Here is a 16,423-nt window from a genome sequence, read left to right as displayed (position 1 = left end):
ACCTGACCCACTAGGATTAAAAACGAATTGAGTACCTTGTTTCAGTCAGAATAACTGTTTTATATTGCGTTCACTGTGTGCAAGTTTATTTCGCCCAATACCGCTAGCAAATGTATAATGTTATAATCCTCAGTTTATTACTTCCCATGCATGCTCTAATAATTATTCACAGTTCCAGTTCTGTAATAGTGTTCACTTTATTATTTTACACTGCGTGCCGTTGTTTCTTTCGATGCACAGTCGACGTCACCCTTGTGTAGAGCGCTCGGGCAGTGCTCAACCCGCAATAGAAACTGAATTTTAAATTCAGCCCACGCTTTGCGGACAAAGTGCTCTAGCTCATCTTGTTCACAGCTCTGTGTGGATCTACTTCCGTACAAGCACTGCTTGTAAAAAGTAGAAACTGCGACGAGGTATCGATTTTTATGCAGGGAAGTGCGCCGATCGAGCGCTCTACACAAGGGTGACGTAGACTGTACTGTTAACCCTCCCCCTCACACAATATTCCATGTTTGGAACTTCTGAGGTTCCTATTTAACCAGCCAAACGACGAAACACAGAAAAGAAGAGGGCAGGACAAGGCTGAACTAGCAACTCAATGTTTATTGAACAGAAGAAAACAACTAAGACTACTTCCGAATAGCACGCGCACAACCCAACCGGTGGAATGGCAGGAAATTGGGAAGAAGATGAAGAAGAAGATTCAAAGCCAATTCAAACTCAAGGCCTAACTAAAGACTTTTCTAATAGAGCAAATTCCTTACAATGAAGGCTAACCGACGCCTTAGCCAAACACTTGTCCTCAGCTTTAGCAATGTAATATGCTTCAACCAACTCTCTACAGAATTGATTACCATTGCTGTAAACCACACCCGTATTATTGAAATCAGGCGCAGAAAGGGACGGGTCATGCTCCGATTTACACTCTCGGGATTGCACATATAGCGCCAGATTAGAACTCGCCTTCCCTCCCAGAGAATTAGAGTGCTCAATGTGCAGTCCCGAGAGTGTAGGTCGGAGCATGACCCGTCCTTTTGTGCGCCTGATTTCAATAATACGGGTGTGGTTTACAGCAATGGTGATCAATTCTGTAGAGAGTTGGTTGAAACATATTACATTGCTAAAGCTGAGGACACGTGTGTGGCTAATGTGTCGGTCAGCCTTCATTGTAAGTAATTTGCTCTATTAGAAAAGTCTTTAGTTAGGCCTTGACTTTGAATCGGCTTTGAATTTTCTTTTTCATCTTCTTCTCATTTTCCTGCCATTCCACCGGTTGGGTTTTGCGCGTGCTTTTCGGAAGGCGTCTCGTTGTGTTCTTCTGTTCAATAAACATTCAGTTGCTAGTCCAGCCTTGTCCTGTCCTCTTCTTTCCTGTGTCTCGTCCTTTGGCTGGTTAAATATGAACCCTTACCAACTTGCCCAGTCGTCAAACTTGTTGAACTTCTGAGGTATTTGTATAAATACAACGCTGAATGATTTTTGTATCAGATGATATGAGATTTAGTACGAGTCATGTATGAGAAACCCGGTATAAGTTTATAGACAAGTTAGAGCTTTCTCATATTTTTTTCGGTAGGGTTAGTATAAGATTAGCGCTCTTCCACTAGTCCGGTAAGCTCAGGGTCATGAGGCGCTGGTTATACAGGGTGGCCAGTTTTCCAACACGAATGTTTCCGCGTCCTTCAGCAGCTTAGGAGGTATCTGATCCTTCCCAGCTCCTTTTCGCGTACTCATTGCATTCTAATGCTTTTTACTTGATTTCTTTTGCTTACAACCGAATGGTCGGATTGCTCTGCATTACTGCCATTTCTATTATTGTCCTGATTATTTTGCCCGCCGCATAGATCAATGTTGGTAATGATGTTGCTAGCATGCGTAAAACGTATGCTTATTCTTTGTTTGCTCTAGACCACTTTTAGGCTTCCGCTGTTCTTAGAGCACGCTGAAATTTTCTCTTATGTCACTTCCATATATCACTAACCTTACACATAATAATTGATTTTCAGACCTCTACCTCCCCTGACTGTCTATTTTTTGTACTCGTCGTACGTAGCTATGCAGAACAAACAGCCCATTCGTTTTGAAAAAAATCTGCACAAAATCAAGGATCATTTTCTGTATTGTGGTGTTCTTAAAAAACGCGCTTTTACGTAGAGGGAGGAATTTTCGCAACTGTCCATGAGGTCTGGAATGTGGTTTCAATAAGGTTTCTTAATTACGCTAGGAAATCATTTCAATAAAAGAGTGGCGCTCAACAACACCTCTTCAACTTTACAGCTCGTGCCGTAACACCATGGCAGGGCTACTTACCTTAATGAGCACCACAGTGGCTCGCGACAACTGGCAGGCAGTGCAGGTAACCTGGATGTACCAGTCGGGCTGCCAGCTAGCCACCAATGGCAGCAGCCCCAGAGAGAGCACGGAGAGCGCCCAGTACACGCCGAGTCTCCAGGAAGAGAAAGTGTAGCCGCGCACTTCCTGCACAGAAAGGCCCCCGTGGGTTGTGGTGAAACGGCCATGGACACCAAGGCCAGATCACTGGGAGGGCGTCAGGTGCTAGGCTACATGACAGGAAATAGCGCATCCGCAGTGACACATTTGACTAACGATTTGCAACTTGAGTTCACCCTTCGCAAACAAGACCTGAAGTGGTAATATGACAGCCATTATATAAGATTAAGATGCAAGCCAGTGTACGCGATAAAGTGTACAGCTCACGATCGACAAGGCATCACCGTCACCAGAGCCAGCGGTTGAAAAATACCTCGGTAAAATATGCAGCTGATTTGATGCCAAAATTATGACAAAACTCTTTGTTTTGCAGCTTTGAGGGTAGGGTCATACAATTGCGCTTCCCAATTAGCATATATTTGCCGCTCAACTTGGAACCCATTCTGCGAAATGAATTCGAACCGACGACATATGTGCACGTCTGACCAAAATATTATGGAGCACTCTTCTGTCGTTTTCAATTTTGTCATGCATCCCGTAGAGAATATACGCAAACGCTCAAGTGAAATGTGCTAACATATACAGGGTCTTGAATATTTGGGGCTGGGATTTAAAAAATTCCTATGCAAAATCTACTACCCCATTCGAGCTGAAATAACGTCACAAAGTAGCAAAATATAGTCTACGTTATCTGATAAGCGACTCAGCATCGGTACTTGCCTAGATTTCCCGAAATCGAGAAAAAACTGCTCTCGGGGGCGTGCACAATTCTCGCAGAAGAAAGTCGAAAAGCTATTTTGACATGATACGTCATCTGTCGAGCATTGAGAAAAGCTCCATCTCGGCCGTTGGCGCGCTTGCCTCGCTGCCCGACAGATGACGCACCATGTCAGAATAGCTTTTCGACTCTCTTCTGCGAAAATTGTGCACGCCGCCGAGAGCAGTTTTTTCTCGATTTCGGAAAATCTAGGCACGTACCGAAGTTGATTCACTTATCAGTTAACGTAGACGATATTTTGCTACTTTGTGAACGTTATTTTAGCTCGAATGGGGTAATATATTTTGCATAGAAGTTTTTAAAATCGCAGCCCCCAAATATTCAAGGCCCTGTATATAAGATTTGGCTTGGTTTTTTCGGTTTACCGTCCCAAAGCGACTCATGCTAGAAGAGCCACTGTAGATGAGAGCTTCGAAAATTTGGAAACCTGGTAGAGGAGGTGAAAATCGTTTATAATGAAGGCCAAAAATAAACTAAATCTTATAGCATCGTTGCGGATGACTGCCGATTGTGGCGTCTCAAAAGTGGCGGGCTTTGAGCTTGAGCATTGATCGTTAGCAAGACGCACTCTGCAGGAAGGACGGCTACGCGCCGATCATCGACGTGCGACATCCGCATCAAGCTTGGAGACTTCTGCGCAGCTTCGTCAGTCCCATGTAACTTTTTTGTCCGAACTCATTCCACGCCCTCTCTTGTGAATTCTGAAACGATAAAAGATGTCGACAACAAGCATTGCTTGGTGACGAGTTTTGGCCATCAAGTGATTGTTGCCTTACTGCAGGTAAGAGTGGCGTTTCATTGCTCTCTCCTCTCCTCATGCCGCTGGCCGCTGACTGCATTCTTGAGTGCCTGTAATTGTCTTCAATAAAAAACTGCCGCAAACGTGTCACGGTATTACCCCCTGACGGAAAATTCTTGACCAGCTCTAAACATGGAAGTGACTTTCACTAAACAAGTAAATGCTCTCGTGTTGCTACAAACTCGGCTCCTCGAATGAGAACTAATGCCTACTACGACTGGCATTGCCGCAAGTGCGAATCCCAAAGCGAGGCAGATTCTGAAAGTAAGGATTTTTCTAAAACATCAAGCAATTTCTTTAGAAAACTTCAGAGTTTAATTTCCCTTAAGGAAGCCATCGTTTCCCTGTCTCGCCGAGTTCAAGAACTGTTGCTCCTAAAAAGTACCGTCGAGCCTTTACAAGAGTCCGTGCTAAGTGTCCAGACTTATCCATTTTTTTTTCTCTGAAAAGTATTGACGACTGGCTGAAAACAGACTGCAGTTCAGAAGCTTGAAAATGAAGTTCATAGCCTGAACACTACGGTAAAATGGCAAACCGGTAAAACCATGCATCTTCGCAAGGAGATGCACGATTTCACCGGTTCATGATGCCGAACTTGAAATACAAGAAACTAGAAACCCTTAAAGAAGATGAAGAGGTAGCTGTCACGAAATCGGCGCCCATTTTCATCAAGCCGGTACAGCGCTAGGCGCGCGCGGCGTCGCGTGGAGAGCATGGAGAGAAGAGCCCCTTCCCCGCGCGGGAGAGCGCGTAGCTTTGTACGCGTTGCCGTGACCCTCTTTACCATTGCCCGGGGAGGACGGTGGTTCATCGGCCTGGAATGTGCCAGGCCTTTCGAGAAATTTCTATGGGACCTGGCCAATGACGACGCGCGGCTCGACTGGAGGAGAAGAGGGAGCTATAACCAGCGAAGCTATGTGTGTGTGCGCGCTAGCTTTGACGCGTGCTAACAAACAGACGCGGCGCGCCCTATTTAAAGAGACCGCGCCGCTTGATGAGTCAGTCAGTCAGTCAGTTCATCAAGTGTTTTGTGACGTGCTCGCCTGTGTTTCGACTGGACTCCCGGGGATCACCCACTGCTGGCAAGCCCACGGACTTTCAAGGGAGCGGCGCTCGTCTCGTGTAGCGGCCACATCGTGACTCTTGAGGCGTCGGACTGCAACAGTGCCCGGTGAACAATTTGGTGTTTGTTTATGTAACTCTCTCGTGTTTGATCTGTTGTAAAGCATGTGTTATTGAATCATTCTGTAGTTGCATGCCTAGCGTTTGTATTCTGTGAACCTCTCGTCTGTTGTATTGCAAGCGATCTTGTGTATTCCTTTGTACCGTCTCTTGCTGTGCATAAATTGTGTTTTGTTTGTTACTTCTGACTCCGATCCTTACTCTGGTTTGAACCGGCGACCGCTGGGCACCAAACGACCACCCCCTTCTGTCACTACAAGGTAGTTGAATTCCGGCTGAGCTTGCCACGCAAGTCGAGGGCATCTCCTTTGCGACCGAAACAGCTACCCCCACTCACTCTAAGGGTGTCTGGGAGTGTGCGCACCGTTAAGGGCGCATCGTTAATAATACCCCCCTTATTATTAACGGGTGACAGTAGCTGAGGTCCTAAAAGCATTGCAGAAAACTGAAAATTGAATTTCAGGAATCAGACATCGAAGCAGCTGACTGTCTTATGGAGAAAAAAAGGCAGCCAACTAATTTAAATTAGTGAAGTTCGTATCTGTCTATATGAAGGAAAAATGAACGAGTCGTAGACGTGAGATCTGTCCTGTTGCAAATAAATAGGAGCTGCCAAAAATATTCTTCAATGGAAATTTTACAGCTTTCAACAAAACTTTGTTTGGCAGGGTCGTCAGAAGAGCAAGTAAAAGAATTTTAAGCTTGTCTGGTTGACCAATGACAGATTTTTGCGAGGAAAGCAGAAGGCTCCTCCATTATTCGAATCAGCGACTCTGTTAATTATGAACACTGTCTTTTCTCGGTTCAACCGAATTATGAATTCTGTTGCTTAATACCCTCTAAAAATGAAGTCTTTAGCACACTCCATGTAAACATAAGTAGTATACGTAAGCATTGGAGTGAATTAGTGGCAATAATTAACAGCATTAACGGCAACATTGATCGATTTGTTCTTACTGAAATTAGCAGCCATGCTTTGCTTCTCAATGCCAGACTATCTAAGCTTTCTGTTCACACATGCTAGTGGTTATGTTTCTGCATAGCAAATGGAATGCCTATTTTATTGATCTGAAATTTTAGACTGCCGGGTGCATCGCTTTAGAGGTAAGTCTTCCTAATGGCGACGTCACTCTTCTGGCAGTATACAAGCCACCTTCACAAAATACTAAGGCATTTAGGAGCACTTCTTAGGCTCACAGTTGCTGAATCGACAGATTTATTTAGATGGTGAGTTCAATAACGGCACCCTTTCGCCCTCGCGTGTAGTCGTATGTGATTATCTGAACCTTCTAGCAAACCATGGGATGGAATCAGCGATTACATTTTATACAAGAGAAGGGAATCTTGGGAAATATTTCGTAATTCTTGCATTGTTGATGATGTCAATGTTAGAATTCCGTCTGCACACATTCACTCTTCAGTGATCAGATAAAAAATTGCAGACCATCATGTTGTTAGATTTCACCTTATGTTTCCTTCCTTAATGAAATACACCACCGATAAAGACCAGATACTAGTAAAAGATTTAGGCATATGTTGTAACCTTGTCACGGCATTTATTTGGGACGCGTTTCTAGAGCAAGTTGACCCCTACAGTGTTTATGGTCGATTTGTGTAAGTTCTTAATTCTATGAAAAGCGCGTCCCAAAAGGTGATGGTGGTGGAAAGGCGTAATCCCAATCTTCCATGGCTTTCCAGATATCTTCCAGAGGCTATTGTAGAAAAGGATGCCCTTTGGGCGCGTTGAAAACGCAGTCCAATAACACGCATCTTCAGGGTACACCGGAACCAAATAACTGCTATGATTCGAGCTGCAAGACATTCATATTTCAACACGCCTTTTTATAATAATAGCCACTCTCTGCGTAAAAGTTGGGTAACTATTATTCATCTGTTTGGAAGACATCCTAGCCAACAATGACCAAAATCATTGCCAAGTCTTTCAAAGGCCTGCCTACTGCGATGGATGGATTCAACGCCCTAGTTTTCTCAAGCCTTCTCCCAAACACAGCTGTATCCACTTACAATGTCCCTTGCTCACTTTATTCCCCAGCTTCATCTATTTTCCTGCTTTTGATCACACTTGAAGACCTAATATAACTTTATTTAGCTTTGAATGAAAAAGAGCTGCAGGAGTAGATAACATTAAAATGAGTGAGTGCTTCTTTACATGCTCAATAGTTTCATTCCCGGTTCTTTTATTCTTGAAACATTAAACCTTGCCGTAGTGAGGCTATTGCACGAAGTTCAAAGACTTTGGGCTTATGGCAGTTCTATATTCAACTGCACAATTCTTCAGAAACAAATGCTCAAAGTAATGTACACTTTTCTTCTAAGGCTAGAAGGGGGCAATTTGAAGCACACTTTGGTTTCCTTTAGGACAAAATCACTAATTTGTTATTACAAAACTTTTCCGATGATATTTACTCTGAACTTGATAACAATCAAGTTGTTTGCGCTCTTTTTTTAGATGCCAACAAGGCCTTTGATAGCATCCGGTACAATCTCCTATTGCAAAAGTTTGATGTCATGGGATTTTGGGGCCCATTTCATGGCTTTCTAAAACCTCATCTAATCGGTGGCAAATAGTATAAGTGGGTGGTCAACGGAATTCGGAGGCCTTGTTATCCAGCGAATGACTGGATAGATGAAGCTCTTTATTGTGTTACAAAAGGCTATTTCAGAGCCGTGATGAGTAGACTTCGGTAGTCCATAGGCCTTCAGCGCAGCTTCAGCCCTATTCACTAGTTTTCGCTTGTCTTGTGGGTCCTCGCTGCACAGAATGAACTATCATTGCTCTCTAGACGGGTTGGGGAATGGATCTACCAGGGGTCTGTTCTGGCATTCCCATATCACGTGGTATGTGTCTGAAATTTGGTCGCAGTGCCTACACTGAGGACTGTGTAGCTTGAGGTACCACTGAACGTTTTCGGTGCGGGGCCTGCGTTATTATTTGATTGGCTTTACTTAGTTTTTTTGTGAGGTGGCGGGTAGACTCTCCTCTGTGTAGAACCAGTTCTCCGTGCGGCATTGCGCTGACGTCGATTGCGTACTCCATCCCCTCTCTCTATGCAGTGCAATATGGGGCTACGACCATGTGAGGGTTGGCCCAATGAAGAAGTGCTTGGGCATGCCTATTAAGTGTCGACGTTACACACCTTAAGTCTGGTCTAAACTGGTATACAACAGTTGCCTCTTACCTGTACTTACCTATGGGGCTGAAACGTATAAGCTAACAAAGAGGGTTCTACTTAAGTTGAGGACAACGCAGAGGGACGTGGAAAGAAAAATAGTAGGGATAACGTTAAGAGATAGGAAACGTGTAGAGTGGGTCAGAGAAATAACTCTAGTCACTGACATTCTAATGGAAATCAAAAAGAAGAAATGGGCATGGGCAGGACATGTAGCGTGAATAAAGAATAACCGATGGTCGCTTAGGGAAACAAACTAGATTCCAAGCGAAGAAAAACGTAGCAGGGGGCGGCATAAATTTAGGTGGGCGGATGAGGTTAAGCAGTTCGCAGGGGTGAAGTGGATGCAGCTCGCACTGGCCCGGTTTCAGTGGAGGAATATGTGAGAGGCCTTCGCACTGCAGTGGCTCTAGTCAGGCTGAGGATGATGATGATGGTGAAGTGTGGTCAAAACTTCTCTTGAAAAATTTGATCTGCTGTGCTGGATAGTTTCGTTATTGTTGTGTCGTTGCCTCTTCCTTGGGGGATATATTGGTCCAGCACCTTGATTTCGGACGGTTTCTGGAGTGCTTTTCCGCTTACTCGGATGGTAAGATCATGAGCTAGTAATTCTCGTGGGTTCTTGCGGGTTGAAATTTACGACTTCTCCGGGGCGCACTCGAGTCCTCTCTCCCACGTGTACCTTGCAAGATATCTGCTGCCGTTTGGAGATAGCCTTCAGTTTGTCCTTGCACTTCGACTTGCCCCATATAGTGATGTCATCTGCGCACATCGAGTGTTTGGTTCCTGGGATCGTTGAGAGTTTGGCTGGTAGGTCTCTCATGGCCTCGTTAAATACGAAGGGGGGCATCGTCCCTTGAGGGGTCACGCGTGGACCCCTGGGTATTGGGTTTGACGTAACTCCTCCCGGGGGTCTGTTTTACCGCGCCTGCTTTTAATAAATTTTTCAATAATTTTCCTGGTGCTGTCTCAAGTTGCCTCATGTTTCAATATACATATGACACAGTTCTTGTCAAATAATATATCTTTTTTAGCGCAATGGATGCGCTTAGGTATGACAGTGCATGTGATGGACTGATACCTAAAAATTAAATCTCCATTATCAGCATAAAACAAAACTTGTCTGTGCTCATAATCCGCATAAAAAGCTTGTTTCAGTGCAGCCGTTGTTTCTGAATTTCTCCTGTTGCCTTGGTTACGACTGCATTTCCATTCCATTCTCTGATAATGCGAAATATTTTGGGAGACAATTTGACAGGGACATGTCTTCGAAGATTTATTTAACATTTTTTGTACCAACCTTCGTTATGCATCATGTGTACGATACAATACTAGATATTTGCTGCCCCTGAAACTCATAAGCTAATCACACATTCGCTCATTTATGGGGTCGTCACATATGGAATTACTGTATTTTAATTACTATTGCTTCATAACATGACGGTCGAAAGCAAACGTAATTCTTAAAATCATCGTCTGCTCCATAGCTTATAATTCAGATATTCCACTGGATAGTAATTTAATTTCTATTTTGAAACTCCCCTCATTTGATGCTCTGCTTCTTCAAAGTGTTGTGCGCAGCTATTTTTCACATAGTGACTTCCTGCCTACCCATGTGCCTGTGTGTTCCTTTCGCTGCTACACTCATAAGGCCATTTTGTAAGAAACTACTATGTATCCTCATTCTTCAACTCACTACCTGATACTGTGTTTTCTATTCAATGTCATCTTTAAAAAGTTATTTAAGTGCTAACATGTAATTTATAAATTTTGCTAATAGTTATTTACGCAACTGTTTTCTTGTCTCCGTTGTCACGCTGATTTATTCCTTTTTTGGCTATGTAGCTATACGTAGTCCCCCCCCCCCCCCTCGACTGCCGGGTACGGCCCGACAAGCCTTCTTTTAGCTTAGGTTGACCTGTTATCTTGTAGTACTCCTTGGATTAATAGATATGTTGTTAATATGATTATTATATTATTATTACCAATAATATTTTTATTATTATTATTATTCTTGGTATTATTTTTTTTTCTCCAAGATGGCGCCCAGTAAGGACGCATGTGCGCTGTGCTCCCGCCCGTTTTTTGGCAAGCAGCAGTTTTTACGATGTGCCGACTGTGCGAAACGTGTTCACACGAAGTGCGTCACCTGGGCGGATGACGAGCTGCAACTCCTGAAGTCCGGCTCTCGGCCATTCGTGTGTAATTTGTGTGCGTCGTCGTCGTCTGACGGTGTTAGGCTTAGCGACGGTGGTGCGCCGGCGGCTACGTTCCTTTCTCCCGTCGCCCCGCTCCCGGCCAGCCACCCGACCGGTTTTCCCCTTTCAACCGCGACCGGCGAACATGGCGGTGAGTTTGCCTCGCTACGGGCTCTCCTCCTCGACGCGCTTGAGGGAATCTCTTTTCTGAGCGATGAGGTTGCCCAGCTACGGGAAGAGAACGAGCGCCTTCGTGGAGAGAACTCGCGGGCTTTCGTACAAGCCGAGGTCATTGCCTCTCTACGTGCCGATGTGCGCGGCCTACGCCAGGAGCTTGTGCGGTGCGCTGCTTCGCAGTGTGAACGTCCTCTCGTCGAGCGTCCTCTCGTTGTCTCCGTGCGCAATCCTACCCGTGAGGAGCAGCCATCTGTGGACTACTCCGCCGCTCTTCATCGAGGGATGACTCCTGGCGATATTACCTGTTCATCGTCTGCCTCTGCTCCTCCTCGTGCGGTTAACTCACCCAGTGCGATGAAGAAGCACCGAAGTCGAGCCATTACTGGCGCATCGAGCTCATCTGTCCTGAACGTTGCCATTTACCAAAAGAAGCGTCCGAAGACTATTTTCGTCTCTAAACTCAGTCCCGATACTACTTCGGCAGACCTTACCAACCATCTAATATCAGTGAATATTACCCCCCTTTCCTGCCGGCAGCTGAAAACAATGTACGACTCCTACTCGTCCTTCCATATTGAAGTTGATGAAGAATCCTAAAGTAAGCTTGTTGAGCCTTCGATGTGGCCGATGTGTTGCATATACAAGGACTTTCGTGGGAAGCTTTACGACGATATGCTTCATCCCTCTGAACTGACGCAAAATTGCAGTGGCCCCTAATTTGGATATCTATTATCAAAACACCCGAGGTCTTCGGACTAACGGATCTGAATTTTTTTCTAGCGTCTTGTCCTTTTGTTATACCGCTGTTGTGGTTACCGAAACCTGGCTGTCAAGTGATATTCCTTCCAATGATTTCTTTCCAAATAATTACTCTGTTTTTCGTAGCGACCGACCTGAAACAGGTCCCAAATCAAGAGGAGGTGGAGTGCTCATTGCTATTGACAGTTTTGTGAAGTGTGTTCGACGTTCCGATCTGGAAACTGTTGAAGAATGTGTGTGGCTCGAGCTCACTTTAAATCTACATGAAAAACTTTTACTTGCAGCTTTCTACATTCCTCCGAATCTTCCTCCTTCAGCCTATTATGATGTTCTGCTCTCAATCGAACATGTTATAACCCGTCACAGCAAACACAATCTTCTTATTTTAGGCGATTTTAATACTCCTGCTATAAACTGGAACTCATTTATTTCTTCTCACAACAATCATTACATATTAAGTGTAACGCTCTACTTGATTTTATAGCCTTTAACTCTTTGCAGCAACACAATTTCATTGAAAACTGCTGTGGTAATATTCTTGACATCTGTCTATCGAATTTTGAAAGTGTTCGAGTCTCGAGTTCAGACATACCGCTGACTCGCTGTGACAAATTTCACCCTCCGCTTCTAGTTACTACTGCTGTCTCTGCCTCACCTTTTACTAATTCAGATAGGGTGAGGAATTCGCCCCGTTTCGCGTATGCACGTGGTGATTATGTCGGTCTTTTCAATTTCTTCTCTTCCATCGACTGGTCCCTTTTAAATGACATTAATGATTCAGATGGACAAGTCAGTCGCTTTACAGAAAGAGTTCTTGATGGTATGCGTCGGTACATACCTTTGCATACCTTTACGCGTAGGAAGTTCCCTTCCTGGCTTTCAAGGGAACTAATAACGGCGTTAAAACTCAAGGAACGGGCCCATCGTAAAGCAAAACGCCCTGGGTTTCACAATTGGGCAGATGAGTTTCGCCGTGTGCGTTCTCTTTGCAAACGCTTATACAAGCGGGACTGCGACTCCTATCTTGAGTCTTTAGAGAGGAGTGTCTCAAATCGTCTTAGTCAGTTCTGGCGTTACGTTCGCAAGCGTTCCATTAAATCAGATTTAAGTATCAGCTTAGTTGACTCTCAGGGTTCGGAAATTCGGGATGTTGCCGACAGTTTTGCCCAACATTTTTCCTCCGTTTACAGACATCCACATTGTGATTCCGTTTGTCTCCCATCTGGTGCACTAATTCCATTCTCTTTGACGAGGAGTTGATAACTGAGAGTCTTAAGCGTCTGAGACCATCTTTGTCTCCTGGACCTGATGGCATTCCAGCTGCCATAATAAAAGCCTTCAGTTATATCTTTGTACCAGTACTGACTGCCATATTTAATAACTGTTTAAAAAATGCTGCCTTTCCTCGCGTGTGGAAAACGGCACGCGTGTTTCCTGACTTCAAGTCTGGAAACAAATCTGATGTTTCCAATTATCGTCCGATTTCTCTTCTATGTGCAACCTCTAAGCTTTTCGAACTAGCTTTGCACAGGGTACTTTCCTTTCATCTCAAACATATCATAGTACCGAATCAACATGGCTTCATGTCGGGTCGCTCTACTTCTACCAACCTAGTCACGTTTATGACGTATGCCTCTGCAGCTGTCCTTCAGAGAGGCCAGGTTGACACTGTGTACTGTGATATGAGCAGAGCTTTCGACGTTGTTACTCACTCAATACTTCTTGAAAAACTTCTACTCTCTGGCGTTGAAGTCTCACTCGTAGCCCTCCTACGCAACTATCTCCTTGATCGCTTCTGCTTTGTCAGTGTCAATGGACAGACTTCTTTCGTTTACCCTGCAACGAGTGGAGTTCCTCAATGTTCAGTACTAGGCCCGCTTCTCTTCTCCGTTTTTATTAATGATGTTTCCTCCGCGATAAAGAACTCCTTGTTTCTTCTTTATGCTGATGATATAAAAATATTCAAGGTAATACATTCTCTTCAAGATTGCCTGTTGTTGCAATCGGACATATCTGCTTTTTCTGATTGATGCGCGAAGAATCGACTTACCCTCAATTCTTCCAAAACTAGGGTTGTGTCCTTTACTCGTAAAACACATAGTCTTCTCTACCAATATTTCTGTGAATTCTGTGCTGTTGGACAGGGTTGATGAAATTAATGACTTTGGTGTACTTTTTGACCGCACCCTCAGCTTCTCCTCTCACACTAAACGCATTGCTCAGCGGGCTATGCGCACACTCGGATTCGTTTGCAGACTTTCGAGAGAGTTCCATATTCTCCACTTCCGTTTCTAAAACTGTACCTGTCCATATGCTTGCCGGTCTTGGAGTATGCGTCGGTTGTTTGGAATGGCACTTGCAAATCGAACTTGGACAAGGTTGACAAAGTACAAAATAAATTTTTACGGATATTTCATTATCGCTTTCATTGCTCAACTTCCCCCTCTCGCTCCACCAGGAGCGCCCAACTGAATCTTCCTTCTCTTCACTGCCGTCGTATCAGAGTTGATATCATATTTCTGTACAAACTCCTTCATGGCCACAATATGTGCCCTCAGCTCTTAGAGTACATCCTACTGCGCGTTCCGCGAAAGAGCATGAGGGAATTCAGACCATTTCAGGTTTCTCCTCTTCATTCCCACTCCCCTCTGGACAGGATGCAGTGGTTATTTAACTCTTTTTGTCCCTTGACATGTTCCAAAACTCGCTGTGTTCATTTACATTGGATGTTCGTAGCATTGTATTCTAAATAGTACTTTATCACATATAACTCCCACTTTCTAGCCTTAATATTGTATTTGCTTCACTTTTTGCTTTTTCTCCTGTTCAATGCTGTCTGTATCTTGAACTACTTTTTATCCATTTCTTACTTATATTTCAACTTTAAACTTTATATTCGAATCTTACTGTCCCTTGTTCAATTCTACTTCTTTATTGTATTATTCTGTATTTCTAGCCTGTGTTTTAAGTACCATGCACTTGTTGCGCCTGGAATGGTTGTTTACTTTATGTATATTTCTATACTACTATAATCAATGTCAGTTATTTGTTGTTGTTTTTTTTTTCTCTTCTATCTACCGTTCTTTTTTTTTCTTTCCTGGTGTGTTTAAAAATTCTCTCACTGTGTATATAAGTGATGCTACTCATTGTTTGCTTACTTTCCGTGATACTTATCGTCTCAGTTTCATTTCATGTATTATTTCTTTTTTCGTGTTCTCTCTGTGTGTGTAAACATGTTTGTGCTTTTTCATTTTTGTTTCTTTTTTTTTATTTGTGCTGCAGCACAAAGACCACATGGTTGTTCCTGCGCACGTTAAATAAAGATTGATTGATTGATTGATTATTATTATTAAGTACAAATAAATGAAAATAAATCTTATTGTATTCTTCTGCCCACACTACCAGCCGAAGTTGGTTGTCCAGCTCGGTGCTGGACAATACAGCATCCTACAGCTGCGGACTGGTAAGCTACCAAGAGGCAGGGGGCGAGGTACCGGGAAGGGCTCAAGAATATGAGCGTAATCGGCGCGGGAGCTGTCACAAACTGCCGGCTGGCGAGTACGTCCCAGGGTGCAGAAGGGCAAGACGAGCTGGCGCAAGAAAGGTGGGCTTGAAGGTGGAGCCCCAAGTGCTGATGGTGCTGGGAAAGCGATCTGTGCTCAGGGTAAGGTGAGAAGAGAAGGGCGGTAGCGCAAGGTGATATGGGGGTACATGAAGAGAGCGTCACGCGTATCCATCCCTGCTTGGGTAATCAATCAGTTGTGGGGTGCCTCGATACGCGCGCGCTCCGGGCGCGCATCGAGGCATCCTATCGTCAGTTGAATCGCAAGCGATGGAATCAGCCCCCTCATTGCCAAGATGAGCCGCGTGAGTGGGGACAAGATGGTCTGGACAGGGTGAGAAAAGATGATGCCGGAACGCAAGAGGCTGATGGCAGTGGGTGCATCCATCCAAACGCATAGTCATAGGCTTCGAATCAATGCAAATGTGCCCTCGACAGAGGTCGAAGTTTAGACTGATACAGTTAGAATTGGTCTTAGAGAATTATCAGTGACTGCAAGGGCGTGGGGTGGGTAGCAGCTGGATGGGGCGGCATCCACATAGGCAACAGCCCATTGCCGTCCGTACTGCCCCTACGACGCGGAGGCTCGCGCTTCGCTTTTCTTTTGCAGGGGTGTCTAAAAATGAACCACCAGCCTGCACCCAAAGTCTGTGATCTCGAACGGTGTCTAGAAAGCCTGCATTTAATTTGTTCGCTTAGCTCAAGTTGACGATCCATGGCCTCGCTCCACTAGCTCGCGCTTGTTTTCAGTTTCCTTCCTCCCGCTGGCTCGGTATCTTCTTCCTCCTCGCTAGCTCATTAATAAGAGTGGCGCTAAAGATTTAACACTCTCGCCGGCTGCGAAAAGTCAGGTGTTGATCTCCAAGGGTACAAGGTTCTGTATTTCTCGCGTAGTGACAAATCCGTCGCGTAACTTCACCTTGCAGAAGCCTTGTTTTCGTAAATTTTGTACTTGTTTCGTGGTGCCTCATGTAGCCTCCAGTTGTCGAAGGCGAGTAGATGGGCACCATCAAGCCCAAGACAACATAAGGAAGCCAAGATTGTATCAGGAATATTGGTGTCATGTTTATGGCGATGAATTGTCCTTGGATCATAATTATCATCATCTTCAGCCTGAGTATACCCACCGCAGGGCGAAGGCCTCCCCATATTTCTCCACTAAACCCGGTTCTGTACTAGCTGCATCCACTTGATCCCTTCGAACTTCTTAATCTCATCCGCCCACCTAACTTTCTGCCGCCCCCTGCTACGCTTTCCTTCCCTTGGAATCCAGTTTGGTACCCTAAGCGACCATCGGTTATCCTCTCTTCGCACTACATGTCCTGC

At 44.6% G+C, this 16,423-nt stretch overlaps 1 protein-coding gene across 1 annotated transcript in view; it reads right to left on the bottom strand.

Moving 5' to 3' along the window:
- LOC146194269 (polyamine-transporting ATPase 13A3-like) overlaps positions 1–16,423 on the bottom strand; it is an 813,351-nt gene that overhangs the window by 779,048 nt on the left and 17,880 nt on the right. Inside the window, exon 4 of the mRNA XM_084596520.1 lies at positions 2,311–2,478. Coding sequence (XP_084452646.1) covers positions 2,311–2,478 — 168 coding nt within the window. The remainder of the gene's footprint in view (positions 1–2,310; positions 2,479–16,423) is intronic.

This window comes from Amblyomma maculatum, chromosome 3 (assembly GCF_055883805.1).
Source record: "Amblyomma maculatum isolate TAMU_Amacu chromosome 3, ASM5588380v1, whole genome shotgun sequence".
Lineage (NCBI taxonomy): Eukaryota > Metazoa > Arthropoda > Arachnida > Ixodida > Ixodidae > Amblyomma > Amblyomma maculatum.
Note: the sequence above shows the minus strand (reverse complement) of the source record. Positions and strands in the feature narration are given on the sequence as shown.